This window comes from Limanda limanda, chromosome 4 (assembly GCF_963576545.1).
Source record: "Limanda limanda chromosome 4, fLimLim1.1, whole genome shotgun sequence".
Taxonomy (NCBI): domain Eukaryota; kingdom Metazoa; phylum Chordata; class Actinopteri; order Pleuronectiformes; family Pleuronectidae; genus Limanda; species Limanda limanda.
The window spans coordinates 16,865,118-16,884,940 of NC_083639.1; the positions used below are offsets into that span (position 1 = coordinate 16,865,118).

The following is a 19,823-nucleotide window of genomic DNA, read 5'->3' on the forward strand; positions in this document are numbered from 1 at the left end:
TGTTCACTTTCTGTACTGGTCGGAGTTTGTTCCTGTTTGTGTTTTGACGTCCTCTTATCTGTATTAACCTGACAGCTATTGCATGAACAAATCCAGAGACACAGCAGAATGTTCAGCTGGAAATAAACAAACAAAACGATGAAGGAATGCCCTCAGCTCATGCCGTGGTTGTGCACGAGTGACAGGATGAGCAGGGTTGAAATGAGGCCCGGCCCGGCTCCCTGCTTCTGTTATCAACCAATCATGTCCGCAGCTGCACCTGAATACCTCGGTAAATTAAGAGCAGCCGTGTTGTGTTCCTTCCATGAGAAGGTTTGACTGTGAACTCAGATCCTCCGCAGAGCAGCTCTGTCACTTAATCCACCGCATAAGCAAACCATCGTTGGTCTACAATAGCGAGCAGAACAGCTTGGGAGTCTGAGCAGGGCACGCCAGGTCTCTGTGGGCTTCTACTGTCCTCCACTGTCCTCCCATTCTCTGTCTGGTCATCAGTCCCTGTGGGAGGGTCCAGAGGATCCATCCTGGGGTAGGCACCTGGGTCCCATCCTCTCACTCCTGGCCCGGAGCCAGGTTGCCCTCAGCTCCCTCACTGATGCCTTTCTCCAGTTACCTGCCAGTGAAAGCAGAAAAAGAGTGAGTGGAGCGGGCGGGGGCTGGGAATGGCGAGGGACATTATATGGGTGCGGAAGAGGATGGCAGGTCCAGACGCCCTCTCCCCTGAGCCCTCCGAGGCATTAGCACTGTACTTGCCCCCCGGTTTGTCAATGGAAGCCTCCAGATGAATGGGCTCAGTTGTCCTCAGACAGTGGGGATGAATTTGTCTGTTGCAGCAGGTGAGCAGGAGGGCCTCGGCACAGCAGAATGAGGCATGAATGAGACCTGAACACTACCTGTCCCAGGTGAACGTCCTGAATGCTCCCTGTCCCAGGTGAGAGGAGACTGACCTCATTTTGTGGGTGAGTCGTGGGAGGGGTGCCCTGCATGTCCACACCCTGTTACCACACCAAAAAAGTGTGAAGCGAGCAGATGACGGACGGCAATTCATAGAAGTTTGGAATTTCAGCAAGTTCGTTCGATTAGTGGGAAGTGAATGTATCAGCGCCGTTTCAGCAGGGAATGTGTGCGAACAGGAGAACCCGGGTTCATCAACATGACAGCAGCATCCCCGACAGCAGCGAGAGAGAGGGGGATTATCACTGGGATCTACAACATAACAGCCATGAAGGGCCATAAATCTACACTCTACTCATGAACCCTTTCAGTAATAATGCGCTCTACTTTTTAAAACCACAACTGTGGCAATGAGGTTTATTTTTGATTAACGATAAAAGACATTCTCCTAGTTTTCTACTTAAAATTGCGGCAAAGTTTTTTTTCTAAAACATTGAAATTATCTCTGAATTTAAATTTTTTTATAACCTTCACCAGGAAGGTTACTTTTTTGTCTGTGTCTGTCTGTTACGAAGCAGGATTGTTCAAAAACTTCAGATGACCAGGAAATTTGGTGGAAGGATGTTGAATAGGTAGAAAAGAATCCATGACATTTTGGTGTGGATCCAGATGAGATGGTGGATCCAGGAATATCTTTTCACTTTCTTTAACATTGCGAGATAGGAAGTTTTTCAACATTTCCCGTGATTTTCTTAGAAAATACACATCATGAGTGTTTGTGATATTTGGTACGGATCCAAATAAAATCCAGATCTAGTGAATTTAAATGTGGTTTCATAAGTAAACTGTTGTACTTGGTGTAAGAATGCACTCTACTGAGTGCCTCTCTATTTTTATTACAAATATTTGCAGATTCCACATTCAAAATACATGAGGTAGACAGGCACTCATTCTTTTTCACTTTTAATCTCTTGCAAGTCCCAAAATACCGTATATTAAACACTGTCAAATCGTAAGCTTTTGTGTCCGAGCACAGTGTGTGAGGAAAATGTTCATTAGCCCAAATTATTCTGCAGCTGTATGTTTTAAAGGAAGTGTTGGTACGTTTTTGCTGAATCACTTTTTATCTTAGTTGTTAAAATCCTTTCCAAACTCGATTGCCACAACTTAATAAAGTCTTTTTAAAAAAGAATAGCTGGTGTCAGTGGCTCTCTCAGGACTGTTATAAACTAATAAACACTAGATGAGCTGCCTGCCTGCACCCTGTCCGTTTTCTTAGTGTGCATGAGTCTTTGCAAGCCAGGAGAGACATACAATGCACGTTCAAGTGTTTTCGGGGCATAGCTTTCATTACAGGGCTTATGGGAGGGGGTGGGATACAGCGGTTGCATATTGTAGCCCCTTGCTCACTTTTCCAGGCATAAAAACATGCAGGATAAAAACCTTGCACACAATAACACCTAAATTCTGTGCAAGAGTACAATGTCCCTTATGAACAATGTACTTGTACTGTCTCAGTCAGACCTCAATGGTCTTAATTGGTCCTAATAATACAACACAAGTATTTCCTGTTTGAGCCTCTCACTTCCTGTTTTTTTCTTGTTTTTAACTACTTTGTGAAGCCATGTTTGGTTTGAGGCTGTAAATAGCAAGCGTCATTTCAAAGTTTTGGAGGGGGTGGGGGGGGGCAGAAAATGGGACACAAACAAATTCTGAGAGATCAGAACACATTTAAGTTTTTCTGACACATTTTTGACATTTGCAGAGAATCCCCTGTGAGATTTGAAGTTTCGCCGGTCAGGATGCTGTTGTTTCATGTCAACAGAGGTGATCAGTGATGATCTGCTGCCAGCGCTGTGTGACAGTTATTCCTTTGAAAGCTTTGCAGATCGCATAACTGGTGGATTGATTTTTTAAAGCGTTATAGAGTTGTTCAAGTGTCAAATGGTGTATCTGTGGAGGTTTCCATGAAAAGAGCTCCCCAGGTGTTTTGCTGAACGTGCCCACCTTTTCCCGTCAGCCTCTGTCAGAGGGGCATTTCTATGAATTCTTCTTCATCCGTGAAAAGAGGAAGTTCACATGTGGGGCTCTTTGTAGCACAACCGCTATGACTTTGTAGTAATTGCATCTCAAAGTTAAGAGCTCAGTTAATGCTTCATCATAGCAAAGCGCAAGTTCTCTTTTCTACTCAAGCGTCAACAAGCAAGCTACTTATAGGTGACTTTATGGCAAATAAAGGCTGGAATATGTCCCGTGTTTGTATTATCTAAATACTGTCCCGTCTTGCAGCCTTAATATCCTTCTAGGGGTCTGAGGAAGGAGGGATGCTTTTTTAGCTAGGCCCAGGCAAAGGTCAACACCCCCCCCTCCTGCAACACACACACACTACGAGACCTGCATCTGAACCGCACTCCACTTCCTTTCATCTTCTACGTGTCTCTCTCCCTAACTCAACTTTGCGAGGGGATGGTCGGGATACCTTTTGATTCCACTAATTCAATTTGATGGAAAAACAAATACACTAGGGGAGCGGGAGGCAAGAAAAGAGTGGGAGTCGGGAAAGAAATGGAAATTTGCAAGGAGCTCGGAGGGGGGAATGAACGGTGGTGGAGACGGCGGGGGAGGACAAACGGAAGAGCGGAGGGGAGAGAGAAAAGGAGGATAGGGAGTGGAGATGAGTTGAAACATCGAGTTCCAGGTTGAAGTCGTAAACCTCTCCGTGCTCTGATCTTAGGTGGCCACCACCACGTTCAACCCCAGTGACGCATCTGAGATCACTCGTCTTCATCTCCTCTGTGCAACGCCACTCTGATAGAGAAGATAAGGGACTTCCTATTTTACGGCTTTTTTCGTGTCACATAATTCACAAGTTAGGAGGGGGATGACTGGTTCAACATAGCTGTTGGTGTAGTCATGCTTGGTGATTCCTGCGTAAATTGAATGTTGCAGAAAATGGAGCAGTGGTGCTACATAATATCAACCAAAACACTTAGTGAAACATTCATTTTAGGAGCGAGCGTGCACGCCATGTCTCTCACTGTCGGTATCTTCTCAGACCTCGGAGCTGAAACGTGGCCCGACTTCCTCCAAACACAACCACAGCCTCTGCAGCCTTGTCACACACCATTTTTGTATGTGTGTGTTTTGTTTGCGTATGGATAGGTGTGTTCACGAGAGGGCAGCTCTGGGAGTCACTAGCCTGGCCGACTGCTGTATTATTTTTGGGAGAGCTGCTCCTTCCCTCTGGAGGGCCTCATTGAAGAGTGCTGGCTCTCTCTGTCGCCCCCTCTCAGGCTGCAGGACCGCAGCCAAGCCCGGCCGAGCAGGCTCGCTGGCTGCAGCAGCACACAACCCGCTGGAGCCGTGGTCTGTACACGACCCAGCACCCACAGCACTACGCTGCACACAGATGGCTAGACTGCTTATTGGCAGCCAGGCATTGCATTTCCCCTGATGCTCAGCAAGTGGATCAGGGGGGATGCCACCCCTACTCTGAAAGAAGACCCACAGATGCAGTCGTTCAGTCTTGTAACTGTATGTGAACAGTGTTGTGAGTGCTGAGATGTAGCAAAAGCTGACGTCGGAGTGCTTCAGCCACACTATTAAAAAAAAACAGCAATTTCATAAATCCCTGGATAAATACTATTTCCAATTTGAACTGATCGAGCCTCTGGGGAAACCCCAGCAGATCAAGCTCCACAGCAGTCCAGCAGATGTGAGCAGTGTAGAGGGTTCAGGGAGGGGTAGTGGTCCACTTTTAGCTCGGACTCTTTAATCGGATGGTTTGTGCTGTGGGTGTGTGAGGGCATGCTGAACTCCACGATGATGACCTCAAATTGGCCCTAATGGAGCAGACTCATTAGCGGCTGGCTCTGTTCAAAGTTTTCTCGAGTCGTTTTACTTTACTGTAATCGTCCAAATGGGCGGGAGAGGCAGAAAGAGCAACACAGAAACACCGAGTGGAGGAGAGTGAAAGGCAAACAGAATAAATGGGAGAGCAGAGAGGGGGAGAAGGGAAAACAAACAAAACAACCAGAAAGAGAAAGAAAAAGAAAAAGAGGACGAGATGAGACGAGACGGAGTGGACGCCTGCTTCCTGGCAGCCTCAGCTGCGTGCACATCTGTGTGCAGAGGGTCTGTGCAGACCCCCACGTGTTTGCTCAGGTCGCCTGATTGCCTTTCCTTCCTCTTCCCTCTCCCACTAAAGACCCGCTGTCCTTCCTCTCACTCCAATCACCACGGCCGACACAGAGGGCTACTCCGAGAGCGGCTCCCGCTGAACTCATGACTCAGTATTTGTCACATATGAATTCAGAAAAAAAACTTAAAAAACAAAAAAACTTGCCGCTGGAGCTAAATAAGAGACCTTGCGCGGGTTATTTGGTTACACAAGGGTGTGAATTAGGGTTTGTGTTTGTTTTTTTTCCATGTCTGTGCGTGAGCATGTGGTAATGTGCATATGTATGACTGTGTGTGACTCCGGAGCCTGCTGTCTGGGTACAGTGGTCCAGCCTGGGGCCTCAGCTTCACAAAGAGGCCTTCTCTTAACAATCGCACATAGAGGAGGAGCCTGACCAAAGCATTACCACGCTCAAGGGATCACAGAGTTTTCCTTGATACATCTGATATCACTTATGATTTAGATAATCAAGCACTCTTCATTAGAAAGGAGAGTTTACGTTGATGCTGTATTGTTTGTGTACGTGTGTGTCTGAGAGTGATGGAGACAGACTAAACGGAGGAGACAGTGACAGATTGAACTTCAGTATTAAACTTTATTTACTTTACTTTTGTGAGATGGAAAAATGATAAAAACATACAGCTCAGGGCCTTTTTATCTAAGATAGGTCAGTGTTTTTCTTTACGTAATAACCATGAAATTAAAATCATAACAGTTTCCATGTGTCTTTGATGAAAGCTTTAAGAGTGAAAATAAATTATCGTAGCAATAATTATAACATCAAATATGACAACAATAATAGCAATTAAGCATTTATAAACACTTTATTTACGGTGTCTTTTTTCCTTAAAAGTCCATTATTAAAAACAGGTGAGCGTTGTGGTGGTGTACAATCCAGCATGTGAGGAGAGAACTGGTCGATGGGTATTGTAGTCTGGGCCTGACTGGATGGTAGCAGAGGCATACGGGTGCTGCAGCCAGTCTCTAGACCTCCAGCACTGAAGTCTGTCTCTCTGCCCGTCTGTCTGTCCATGGCGGCTGTGGACAACAGCATGGGGGGGTGCACGTATCTCAGCATATAACGAGATGGTCGTGAGGTGGGAACAGCGGTTCTTTAAAGACCTCTTGAGTCTCCTGTTACAGGGGTCATGGAGAGGTGGGTACCAAAGTGACTCAGTAAAAAATAAGCAAAAAGAATGAAAAGCATCTTCGTTCACTCCGTCCCTGTGAGCCACAGATCACCCGGGGACCAGGGAAGCCCCCTTGTCACGTTTTGCTCTTCACAGAGTCCGCAGACGTCCCATTTCTGTGGCGTCCCATCAGTGAAGTCAGGCAGAACACGACCTTCAGTTACAAAGTCCGACTGAAGGCCCCTCCCCCTCCCAACCACTGTACACAACGCAACAAGTCTGCTCAGCTTTTTGGCGTGATGTGAAGGCCATTTAGTGTTAATGGCGGCGTGGGCGGCTCCTACAGGCGGAGGAGTTTTTGGGGTCTGGGGTGGGGCGGGCGGGGGGGTGGGGGGACCTCAGTGAGGCTCGGCCCAGACTGGCGAGCGATTGGAGTGGTGGTGGGGGTGACCGAATGAAGGATGAATGGGCGTGGGAGTGGGCAGCATGTGTCCCGAGTGGCTGAAGGGGGGCAGGTGACCCATGTGGGTCATGTGGCCGCCGAGGCCGGGTGCCCCCCCGAAGGGAGAGGCCTTGTCGTGCATGCACTTGGACAGCTCGTCAAAGCCGTCCCCTGTTCGCTTGTTCCTCTTGGACTTGCTGGACATCTTGCGGTTGCGTGTCTGGATGCCTTCCTTCTTCATGGTCAGGGGTCTGTTAACCTGTGGAGAGCAACACATTAGCTCGTGACACACCAGACAAAAGCGCCACTGACGGCACGAGCGCTAAAGAGGCGATAGGGTTTGTTTTACTGTTCGTTCCAGCTTGTTTACCAGGCCATCATTTTAAAATGTCACCAAGAATATGTCACATATCGCTTTGCCAATTAGCATTAACATGGCCTTCTTTCATTAAGAGTTATGCCGGTGTGAAGTGAAGGTTGTAAATAATGAGCAGCTGTTTTGCATATATAGCTGCATTATAAGGCTGGTCAGGGGGCGGGTTTTCTTTTTTGGGGGCTTTTGTCTCATTTAAAAGCAAACAGAACCGTCCTGGGTGATATGAATACATGGGGATGGGGAGCAGGCTTCGGGACTCAAAAGAGCAGTCCCAGACAAATCCTCATCAGTGTAACCGACGCCGTTACACTGACTGACAGTCCCACCCCCCCCCGCAGCCTCTCCTGGGAGTACCGCCCCCCATTGAGACGACGATGGATTAATAAAAAGGAGAGAGGACCGGTGGGTTCTGCTCCACAGGGTGAGCAGGCTTTGCCTCCACACTCCTAAATCGATACAAGCTGTCCGCCCACTTGACCAGTTAACGACCAGCTAAACCCCAAATACCCCCTCCCCTCGAAAAAAAGACCCTCCAGTTTCGTTTTTTTTCCCCCACCCCTGTTGCATGCAGTCTACTTACATTGTGCAGTTTAAAGTAAAGGCCGCAGGCGTTACACACCGGGTCTCCGTTCCCGTTGCGCCTCCACAGGGTGGTGGTGGTGGTCTGGCAGTTTGCGCAGCAGGTGCCTGCACGTCTCGCAGCGGACTGTAGGGAGAAGAAGGAACACCTCATGAATAAAGATCCGTTCACATTGCATTCAACAGGCAGAAAGAGCCACAGACAGCACAGGCCAGACCAATGAAGCCGAGATAGCTTTTTGTTTTTTCAAAATGGAATGGTCGTGAGGTTCGAGCTGTAACGCGGAGCCATGTGCACGGAGAGAGCAGCATCAAAAAGGAGAAATGACTTAACTCCTCACATTAGACTAAATCAATTACGCAGACCGCGACAACCATGATCGAATTGTCTCATTTGCGCAATAAGCCAGTGGAGCCATTTCTCCTCCAAAACGTCTTATTCCGTCCACGCCCGTCGGTAATTATCATATTTAATGAATTAAAAATAAGTGCGCCGTTTTAATGGGTCATAACAGGGGCCTTGCTGTAAAGCCTTCTCTATTTATCCTGATCCAGGGAGGAACTGGCCGACAAGTCGTGTGTAAGACCCGGTGTCCTGACTGGCAATGTGCTCCCTGCGTCCATTGCGGATCAATTCTTCACACATAATAAGAAACATTAGCCTTTACATGCAACAACCCCCGCGGCGCTGCGCTTCACAGGCAGGCAGCATCCAGACTTTTTTTTTTTTTTTTTTTGCCTTTTAATTAATTTCAGGTGGAGCCGGAGAGCAGCCACGACCCCGGTCATTTGGAACACAGGCTGACCCGACATCAGAAATAAATATGTTTATGATGTAAAATAAAAGAGAGAGAATGGCTAAACAAGAGGTGGGGGACGGGACGAGACATAAATCCATGTATTTTCCAGTGGCCGCCCCTCACGCTCCGTCCCTTCACACACAAGCGGCTCCTCCAGTGTTGTGATAATCTCTTTACACTATATGTCAGTCTGGCCGCGGCACAGAATGCAGCGCGCTGGTTGAGGGCGGAAACAGCCGGGAGCCTGACTTCCTTATCTGGGCCGGGCAGATATCCGGATAGGAAACAACTGGATGCCCCCTTTGAACACAACCCCGAAAAACACTTGAAGCTGCAAATGCAAAAAGCTGCTGCAGCCGCACAAGGGCCCGAGCCATGCGGGGGAAAAAACCTAACGCGACTTTTCAGGAGCTGCAGGAGGAGCGACGCGGAGGAACAGCACGAACCCGTCTGATGTCAAAAAGCTCAAGCGTTTTTGTTCAAATTTTAAATATGTTCACCGATCGACTAATGGTAGCCAAATAATTCGTGAGTCAAATAACCAGCGAGTATAAATGAAGTCCGTTAGACCCAGGATACAAACTATGCAATTATAATTAGCTTGGGTAAATTAAATAGGCCAGAGCCATTTTTATTAGGTTAACCCACAACTAAAATTATATTATTTATTTTTAGAAACATTTCTACCCATCATTTGTATTATTATCATTAATAATGGTATTATTGCCCTGTAAATAAAGGATATTAGTGGTAGTACCCTCGTGGTATTTAGTAGGTGGCTATTATTTTTTTTACCAGTCACTTTTATTACCAAGTTAAAAGTAATATGCTTATTTTTATTTCTTCTATATTCGTTTTAATTCATATAACTCTAATGATAATTGTGGCTATTTCTAAAAATGTTGTTTCTGAACAAGAAACAACATTTAACAAGAGTTTACTGTAAACTATATATAAAACCTTAAAAATAACAATTTAAAGAGGCTATAAAAGAAAAATATATATATATAAATGTGCATGTTTCTGTGTAGATAGATTGATAGGTAGATAGAATTTGAATAAATGGATAAATAAATGGAGATATATCTAGCTTCAGTATATGGTTGAGTCCTACAGTGTGTGTGGGGGTGTACATCAAGAGTGTTGTGTGTCCATGGTGCTTTTCATCTACTCGAGCGTGGTGTTAACTAAAGCAGCATGGGCATTGGTATCAGTAACAGTATCAGAAGTACCAGCAATAATGATAGCAGGAACAATGGCAATAGTAGCAGTATTGTAACAGGCCATGAAGGCGGATCGTCAGGGGGTGAGAGGGACAAACAATTCCAGGAAGATCATAGGGAAAATATAACTTTCCTGGAATTGTGCTGCCGGCATCTGCTTTGTGCTCATATTTGGGTGCCTGCTCTCATAGCAGAGCGACAGAGTGAGAACTCACCAGTCTGCGTTTGGGCTTGATGAGCGGTCGGTTCTGGCCGTTCATCTTGTGGTACAGTCCGCAGGCGTTGCACAGGTAGTGGCCGGTTCCGTCCCGTCGCCAAAGAGGGGTCGAGGTGGCCCCGCAGTTCACACATTCACGTCCCTCTGCGTAGAGTTCAAGAGGAGAGAGGAAGACATTTATATAATTAAAAAGTTCACCCTCTGCCAGAGGCACCATACAGCAGCTGTCGTGCCCCCATCACGCGACTTGTATGACATTAGATGACCCTGTAATATGAAGTCAAAATCTGGCTCGTGATGGGTGACAACGTAAAGGTGAGTTCGCATGGTGTACCAAGTGTGCACATGGCTGCCATGGACACAGACACCTCCATGTAAACTGATCCAGAGCCAGGAGGCCTGAGACACCCAGAACATGTCCAGAGGTGTCCGACAAGAAGAATGAGGCACACCATCAAATTAGAACTACATTATTGATCAGATCAGTGGGCACCCATGAGAGGAAACATAAGTGTGTGGTGGTGGTGGTATTAAATGTGGCGGGCAGTGTTGCAGCCTGTGGTGAGAAGCTTTTCTGCCAATTGTCTGCAGATAATACACATAGAAAATCTATATTATTATGGGAAAGTTTGCATTTTTATTCCACTGTAGATCTCTGTGCATGCCTTTACATAGAAACCTGCTTTTTTAGTCCTTTCCACATGCACTCCTCTCCCATACAGGTTCGACTTCAAACAGCCTCTTGCTAAACCGACCAGTTATTTTAATTCAAGTATCCCTCTCTCCCTAGAGCATCCCCTCATTATCCCTGTCATAATGCGAGCAACACCCAATGTCCCACCCTCGCTCCACAATGGAATCTGACCTGAGCGAAAAAAGCTAGGTTCCTTTTGAAATGCATCTCTCGGCTTTTTCTTTTTCTTCTTTTTTTTTTGTACCTCCCCTCTCTTCCTCGTACGTATTTCGAAACAGCAACAGCCACATTAAAGTGGGATCATTAACACTTTAAATATTCATCAGCAGTGACTGGGGTATTGTGTCTTGTGCAATAGTGTTGAAATAAGAAACAAAATGGGAAGATGAAAGCTTCATGAGAGAAGTTATAGTCAAGAGGAGGAGGGGGGGGGGGTGCTCTGGTCGGGGGCTTGCTCAGCAGGAAGCTGAAGGTGTACGTGCTGACAGCTGAAATGTCATTGTGGCATTTTGTACAACAGTCAATCACCATTACTGGCACTGGACAGAGACTTTGATAGATAAGAGCCTTTTTAATGCCGTGGCTGATATGTTTGTGTTACTGATTCAGGCAGAGTCGGGCCAACTTCTTTTAAATGTCAAAGTGTAACATTTCTCCACTGCCACAGCTCACACTCACATTATCTGCAAGCCAGTATTAAAAATAAGGTGTATTAAAAAGCACTGGGACAATGGAGGACAAATATTGATAAATGCACAACTACATTTTAGAGCAACGTGTCTTTAAGATGCCTGTTGTACAACAGCTGGAACAATGTGGGGAAATTACAGAGTCATTACCAGACTGAGTTGTTTTTCAAATGTCTGCACATTAATGTCAGACATAAAGTCTAAATATTCCTCCCAACACATGCAGCATATTGAATCAGGTGCTTGTCCAGACAGTCAGTAAATAGGCCCCGATTCATTATAAACAATCCCATTGGCTTTGAGGATTTCAGGTATGAGGGAGACCGACTGTGCAGTGCATGTTTAATCAGGATTACCCAATGCACTGCGGTCTGTAGACCTGTAGTGACAGTGTTATTAAATATACTCTCCCATCTATACACATAGCAGCAGATCCTGGGTGGACTGTGGTTGCCTCCACTTTGTGTCCGTGCTGCTGGGCCAAGGCCATGCTTAAAAACACAAACAGCAGGGCTCTGTCGCCTGTGCTTTGTTAGGACTGGGGAGAGCGGGTGGGCGGGGTGGAGGTCGTGATTTGTTCACTTGGAGGTATACAGGATATGGCAGGAGCCAGGGCGTCGTGACTGGCTACTTTTTTAAAGTATTGTTTTTTTTAAGGTGCCGTAAACGCCACTTAAAAAAAACATCTGACGGTCAGAATACGTCACTGTCATCGAAAGAGTAAATGTAAAGTTCTTGTGGACGACTTTGAAAAGTTTAATCCCTCACTATTAATTGGATTTATTTTTTCTTCTTATCAACATATTTACGAACTCCAAGTTACTTTAATCGTGATCCCATTTTATTTTGTCTCAAGTCAACGATCCCACTCTTCAAACCCCCCCATCACGCACACACTGCCCTTAACTGGGCATTTAGTGAAAAGTTGACCCCGATTAGCCTGATGAGTTTCACCTATGGGTGGTTTCTCTCTAAAGTGAACCCGCTCGTCAGATTAGACCAGTCCGGGCAGTTTGGTCACAGGTTGGATGGGTCACACGTGGAAACCACCTCTGGGTTTATAAGTAACAAACTATTACATACTATAATGATGAAGAAAGGCCTTACAATATTGAATACATTTTAGAATTTAAAATAAATACCGTGGCACAATTATACACTATAATATCCACATATATATATATATATAAGAGTGGAGCACAAAAGCGGGTAATTTAACTTCGACATTAATTTATCCCTCAAGGCTCATTTGAATAAAGCAGAATAATTTAGTAAGACTTTATCAGTTCAATCTTTCCTCATGCACAGAACCTAACACACTTGAGACTCACCTGAGGTCGACCTGGCTTTGCTTTTGCACTTGGGCGTGAAGCTGGACCCTCCGAGCAGGCTGCCGGGGTGGAAGAGGCTGCCGCCGTACTCGTGGTGGTTCGGCAGGGAGTAGGCCGGGTAGGTCGGGATGGGGTGGTGCGTGGCCTGGCCGTTCATCGAGGCCAGGCCGCTGCGCAGCGGGCTGCAGCTCTCCATTTTCATGCTGTCCGTCAGCGGCCCCTGGTAGGACTTGATCGAATCCTTCTCGTCCATCCTGGTGGAGGTGGAGGTCGGGGAGGTGGGCCCGGGGTCCGGCGACACGTCTTTCGGAGGGGTCGGGGGGAAACTGTAGAGGTGCGAGCTGGAGTGGGACCCCGGGGTGAGCGACGACACGGGGGCCGAGCCGGTGTTGCTGCTGCAGGGGTAGCCGGAGCCGGAGGGGTGCAGGCCGGGTTTGCTGAAGTGACTGACCGCCCATGCGTTGTGGTGGTGCGCAGCGGACAGGGCCGCTTTGCCGGGGTCCAGCCAGGGAATCCCGGGGCTGTGGATGAGGTGTGGTCGGCAGACCTGGTTCCCAGCGAGACGAGCTGAAATCCAAAATAATCTATTTAATACACGCTGGATTTTTCAACCCTCCTTTCCATTACTTTCCAAAGCAGAACAGAAAGATCTTACCTGAAAAATACTCAAATTTACTCAAGTCCGACATTTAGTTTCAACAATCACTGGTAGTTAATTTAAAATAAAATATTTTCCTCACAATTACCCCGAAATATTTTCCGTTATCTGCCAAAAGCCAGAGCGATTTAATCTATTTAAGATAGAGTCGATAAAGGCCTGTTGTCTGCAGAAAAACACAGTAAACGCAGCTCCTTGTCCGGACAGTATCTTTTCATCGGCTGCAGCTCTCGGACTAGTAAATTTGCGGTTTTAATTTTATATCCGGGAAGTGTCTCTCTCTCTCTCTCTCTCTCCCTGTCTCTCTCCCTCCAGAGCCCCTGCCCCAGCACAGAGGGGTTAAATGACATACTTCCCTTTCCCCTCGCTGTCATTTGCTATAAATCCCTTTTATGTTGCAGGATCGGCCCAGAGATGTCAAGAGGAACATTTTTAAGCAAATCACTGAATTGTTAAGCTTATATGGAGTAAGCTTCTAAATACACCCAGTACACAAGTCGGACTCACACATACAAAGCAACCTCTGTTTGGACGTGAATTATATAAAAAAACAAACTGGATGATGTCTCAACAGAACAGGCTGTGTTCGTTTTAAACCCTGTTTTTGTAGCTGAGAAGTCAGCGCGCATCTTACCGTGCGCTTGGCTGTAGGTGACCCTGGCCCGGGAGTTGGTGTAGTAAGGGTTCCCCTGAGAGTCCAAGTGGTTCAGAAACATGTCCACCTCGTCCTGGGGCAGCAAAGGCGCCATGGGCTCCATGTAGTTGTGGCTCAGACTGTGGTGGTGAGAGTCCGGGTGCTGGCTGTTCAGCACTGCGTGGTGGTGCGCCATCCACCGAGACTGGTCGGCCGCTGCGACCTCCATGGCTGAGCTGGTGGTCGTCTCCTTCTCTGGCTGCGCGCCGGGCTACTCTACACACTCTCGCCTCCAAAATGGAAGTTAGATCCTCCTGACAATATAGTTCCCGAGCTGTGGGGGTCTCGGCTGTGTTTATTTACTGCAGAAATAAAAAAAAAAAAATCCTTTAATAACCCGGTCTCCTTCTTTCTCCTCAGGAGTGGATACCTGCAATGAGACGAAAACAAAATGTTAATTCATTCAAACGATGGACACTCCACCTCTTCTTCCACGCAGAGACTGAGCATCGCTGTCTAATCATAGCTGTTGACTCTGGAAATTAACTTCGCACACTTCAGTGTCCCTTCTAGTGGACAGCTGCCTGAGAGGAGGCATTGAGTCCGTGCGTAAAAGAGAACAGAGACATGTCCTCTTGTGTACCTGTTGCGGGCTCGATCAGCTGACGGCGGACACAGCTCGGATGTGTAAACCTCCTGATCCGTGCTCTGCTCGGGCTCATTAATGAGATGTGGCGCAGACTGACGCGGCTGGCGCCAGTAAATTCCCATATCAAGGCTGGCGGGGGCGGGGCCTCCCCTCGGAGCCAATCACGGCCAGCCTCTGCCACAATTGGCTCGCTGCATCCCTGCTCTCCTTTAAATTTCCATTTTCCCTGCACCGAAATACTGAAAGACTTATCAATCAGCAGCGTCATTTCTCTGGGGGTCTTTCTCTCTCCTGAAGATCAGCAATCGGCCCCTGACGATCGGTTTTTATAGCACCAGTTCTCAGCCTGAATGCAGACACTTAACATGGAGGCAGAGTCATTTTGCACAATACGTGTCTCACTGTCACGAATGAGAAATGTAGGTTAATTATGTGGAGTCTTGCCTCCACTTGTATGAGCCTCTCTGTAAAAAAAGGCAACAAGAATATGAACCCACTCCCCCTCTGACACGTCAAGTTGCTGATGGAGCCTCGCATTACCATCAATAATTGTAAGTGTCGTTTTTCGCATGCTGTTATGTAAATAAACAGGGTTTTCAGCACCTCTAAAACCAACAGAGGAGGAGTCGATTTATGACCCCGAATTTGGTCCCTTTGTTGCGGGGAGCCTAATTGTCCTTAATTAGTAGTGGGCCATTCTTCTTGTGAAAACAGAGGTTTTGTCTCGCAGACAGAGCCACCAAACACAGTTTGCATACTAATGGCGCCACATTCTCTCTTGGTGGCACCAGCGATGAGCGCAAGGCCTAAAGAAACCGGTTGGTGATCATCAAAGTGTCTCATGACACCCCCCACTGAGAGCTCGCAATGCAAACCCAAACAGATCACAACCCTTAACACACGCGTAATGCTCGTATTCACTGTTTTTACATGATGCTATGATAACATTATTCTTATCATTATTTACTATTACTGATATTTGCTGCTTGTGAGGATTAAAATCACATTTTTGCCTCCGTGTGTGTGTGTGTGTGCGTGTGTGTTTGTGATTGACAGGGAATAATTGGAGGGTGCGAGGAGCCCAGACTGGCCGCCATACCGACGCCGAGCTCTGACGTCAGAGAGTCACGGTGGGTGCGCATTTGCAAGGGTGGTCACGTGAACCCTCTGATACCTGGACAAATAACTCCCCCAGGTAAAAGACCCCCGGTACCTCCACCACCGTGCTTTATAGTGCGACAACTCGTGCTCTGATCTCCTGTAATACCTGCACTGTGTGTGTGTGCGTGTGTGTGTGTGTGTGTGTGTGTGTGTGTGTGTGTGTGTGTGTGTGTGTGTGTGTGTGTGTGTGTGTCAGTCATAAGTCATTAAATCGCTGGCATGTTGCCAGGGGTTGTGAGTTGATGAGCTCAGCCCTTTGAGCTTGTCAACCCCTAAAATCAACAAATTAGTGCATGGGGGGGCAGCAGAGGTCCAGCTACCTGAATAACTCACATTCCAGTGTAAAAAGCACAGCGGCTGGCAGGTGGAGCTTCACCTTTACACGGTATTATTATGGTATTTATTGTTGTTTGCATAAATATTTCATTATGATACACAGACATCAATAATACAGACTTTGTATGTCCAGTAGAAATAAGTGATTTTATGCTGCAGAATAATTGCTGTCACACAAGGTTGAACCTGAAGCAACAACGACTCCCTCTGTTCAGGCCTGAATAGATGAGCATTGGTGCTCTTGTTCTTGAGGCTGGTGGTAAAAGGACTTTTTTTTTTTTTTTTCTATACGCACTACAGCATGTCACTGTATAGCCTGCAGCAGTGGCCGGCCTGTGAGCTCTGTGCTGTGTCCTGACTGTGCTAACCGTTTGGCCTCAGAGAGTGGGTCAGGCTCAGACTCTGCTGCTGCATGCCTATTGTTGTTTGCATGTTTGCCAAATGGATTACTCAGCAGGATTTAGCCCTATGTAATTTATACCTTCATTAATCCCATTTGTATCTCCGCTGGAACAAAAGATGGGAGAGGGTTAGTGGAGAGGGGTTGGGGGCTGATGTTGATGCGTTGCCTCTGTCTTTTCTCAAGGACACAGCCGCATTGTTTCAGCCATGGGATGCTACATATAGACTGGAGAACACTATCCCTCTCTCCCAACACCTCCTGCACCGGTTGGGAGGTGTGTGTGCAACAACTGTATCGCTGTGCAGCCACAGTGGCTAATGAACAACAAGATTATCATTCCGATCCATGCTGTTATTAAATGGGATAGGCTTTATCTACCTGTTTGTTCCCATTGGGCACGGTCATCCATCATTATCCAGAGTGGAGGTGTGTGAATGTGAGTGTGTGCTTGACTGTGTTGTGTGTGTGTGTGTGTTTGGCTGTTTGGGTGTGGGGCTGGGGGGGGGGGGGGGGTGAAGAGCCACAGTGGGGCTCGTGAAGATAAGCAGAGCCAGAGAGAAGGAGAATGACACAAACCAGCTGAAGCATTATTGTCCCCTTTACTCACGGCTAATTAGATCGAGCTCAGGCACTGGGGGGCTTTATAGACACAAGCACCCAGACTCAATGACCATATGACTGCTGAGAGAGGGAGAGAGGGGCCTGGACGCGGCTGTATAAGGCAGCAGCACTCACTCCCATTTAAAGAGTTTGAGCTCAGAATAATAACATTTCAGAATAGGACAGGACGTAACACATGGTCTGCAAAGGAGATTATTGAGCATAAAATGATGCTTGTGTTCATAACATAAAGCTCTATTGCGGTTATATAAATACTGGAATTTAATAGAAGTTCTCCATAGTAGGAGGATTGGTTCTCCAAAGAAAAACTTTGATAAAACATTAGGGTTGCATCAACATCTGTGTTAAAATGTCTTCGTCCAGTCAATTCATAAAACACAGATGAGTTCTTTCTTTAAGCTACCCAACAGTCTCCCAGACCTCACAGTACTTTACTGTTATTTGGGTCAGTCCAAAGAAGCCTCCAGCAGATGCAGGTATAAGAAAGAAAGAGGCCAGTTTATATATATATTAAGAAAGAAAAGGTGCTGTGTAATGGCTCCAGCTCAGCCGCATGCCTGTGGAGACCCCAGCCTGCCCCTGTCTCTGTCTCTATACTCCACCATTGTAGCCTGGTGATTGCTCTTTTTTCAGATGAAAGAGGATCGCTCCAGTCATTACGCATTTTTAGAGCCGTGACAATTGTCGTCGCTAATATCACGCTGATGATACACTAATCCATTTCGTGATCGAGGGGTTTATTCCCGGAATGCAGCACCTTGCCCACGGCAACATAAAGCGCCCCATAACAAAAATGGTTATTGGTCGGATTTATATAAGGACATTATTTTCTAGAAATACCCTACAATGACGCTATAAATCTGGTGGGGGCGCAATGTTTCTATCCGTGTCTGCGTTAATTATTCAGTAGTGGCTCATTTTTACTGTTTTATCATTTATAAAATAATATAGATCCAAACTACAATAAAAGTACGTATGTGAGTGAATATAACAAAAGGCATAGTTACAGTACATCACATGCTTCCCAGATAACTCGCTATTCAGAACTATAAAGCTGAATATGAAGGTAAATAGGTTGTTATTAACGAAGCGTAAAAGTAAAAGTAACATTAATGGAAAGTAGCTCATGCAATGTTGCAGAAAAATGACATTTTGTTTCTTTTTTGTTGCTACAGTAATGTGACCATAATACAATGTGAATGTGACTCCTTATATATCTGAGCATTGGCCTGCAGGACTATTTTTTATTTTCAAGCATCAAAGTATTTCCTGCAGCGTTTTTAGAAATAACGCACCGTGTGGAAATATAACGATTGACTGACCTGCGAGGAGCGGCTGCGCTTTCAGAGTCAAACCCGACACGCTGGCTCCATCCAGCTTCAGCTTCGATCGGCGCTTCTCTCCAAAACAAACAAACAAAAAAAAGAATCTGATCGGAGTCCAGACGAGCTGCTTGCGTTTTAAAGATGAGAAGTGTGGAGACGACGTGAAGGAGCCGGAGGGCCCGTGTGTTTAGTCGCTGCTGTGTGTGTCATCAGCACCAGAGAGCGGAGTGTGTCTGTGTGTGTGTGTGTGTCTCCTGCTCTCCCTGCTGGATCCTCAGCTCTGTGAATATGAGAGAAAAAAGAAGTTGTGTGGCCGTATGAGAGGCTGCAGCCACACAGCAACGTAATGGCACGTCAGCCAGCAGCCTGTCTTCCGGGTCCCGGTGAAATAGACTCAATCTGGCACCAATACCTTCTCCCAAGAGCTGATTAACCAAGTCTAACACGGGGTGTGCACAGAGACTCCCAGCATTATGTTTCCGTTTGTTTTTATTTTTTAGGTCATTCAGATGTAGTTTCACCATCTGACGTCTTTTATCTTTGGTTATAATTTTATTTTATTTTTTTGAATTCTGAGTGGGTGTGATAAGCTATAAGGAGAATTTAGCTCACACACATGTGACTTTTGCACAAAGTGAAATGACAAAGAAAGTAATAAATGCTCATTTTAATAACGATCCATTGGTTCCTCAATCATTCTGAACAATACTCTGTCCATCCGCTTATAATAAGAGCTGGATCATTGCGCCACTTGCACACAGGTAATTAAATTCAATTTTATTTGTATAGCTCCAAATCACAACATACATGATCTCAAGACACTTCAAATATAAATTACAGAACTATGGAGAAACCCACACCAAAGTTCCCACAACGGGCAAACACTTGGCAACAGGAGAACTTGACACACTCCTGTGGACGGCCACCTGCCTCGACCGGTTGTTGTGAGAGGAGAAACAAGGGGGAGAGAAGCAGGCAGAGAAGAGAGAGAGGGATAGGGAGAGAGAGGGAGACCAGATGTGTAGCCGTCATCCTTATAGGTATTGGCTACTGCTAGTTGTTATTAAAAAATATATAATAGTGATACTTCAGTCAATAACAATAATAATGATGTTGTATAGTAATAAAATATAATAATATTCCTAAACCCTACTTTATATTATATATTCTATGTGCATTAGTTTCTTTCTGCCTATATGTCTGACTTTTGTTTATTTCTGATATTTAGGAAAGTGTGTGATCCTCGGCCCTAATTGACTTATACTGAGACCCCCGCCCCCCCCGCCCCCCCTCTTTTCTTTAAAGAAGAATACTGCAGCTCTTTCTCTCCCTCTCTCCTTCTCTCACTCTCGCTCTCGCTCTCTCTCTTTATACCCCCCCACGATACGCAACAACTTTGTAAAACATGCAAAGCCCCTGAAATCTCCTGCACGCGACCTGCGGGCTCGTGCATGCGCAGCGCAGGAGCCGGGCAGGTGCAAGGG

At 46.3% G+C, this 19,823-nt stretch overlaps 1 protein-coding gene across 2 annotated transcripts; it reads right to left on the reverse strand.

The window, feature by feature from the left end:
- Window positions 1-6,599: 6,599 nt before the first annotated feature.
- Window positions 6,600-14,073, reverse strand: gata2a (GATA binding protein 2a). 2 transcript variants are annotated; one of them, XM_061070354.1, is made up of 5 exons: window positions 13,845-14,073; window positions 12,553-13,119; window positions 9,837-9,982; window positions 7,600-7,725; window positions 6,600-6,902 (listed from the first exon to the last, which is right to left on the reverse strand). In XM_061070354.1, exons 1-5 carry the CDS (start codon window positions 14,071-14,073, stop codon window positions 6,600-6,602), a joined length of 1,371 nt encoding a protein of 456 aa, XP_060926337.1. The 2 variants fall into 2 exon arrangements, with proteins under 2 accessions (XP_060926337.1, XP_060926338.1); XM_061070355.1 differs by having other exon boundaries at window positions 12,553-13,102; window positions 13,840-14,073.
- Between the last annotated feature and the right edge of the window lie 5,750 nt (window positions 14,074-19,823).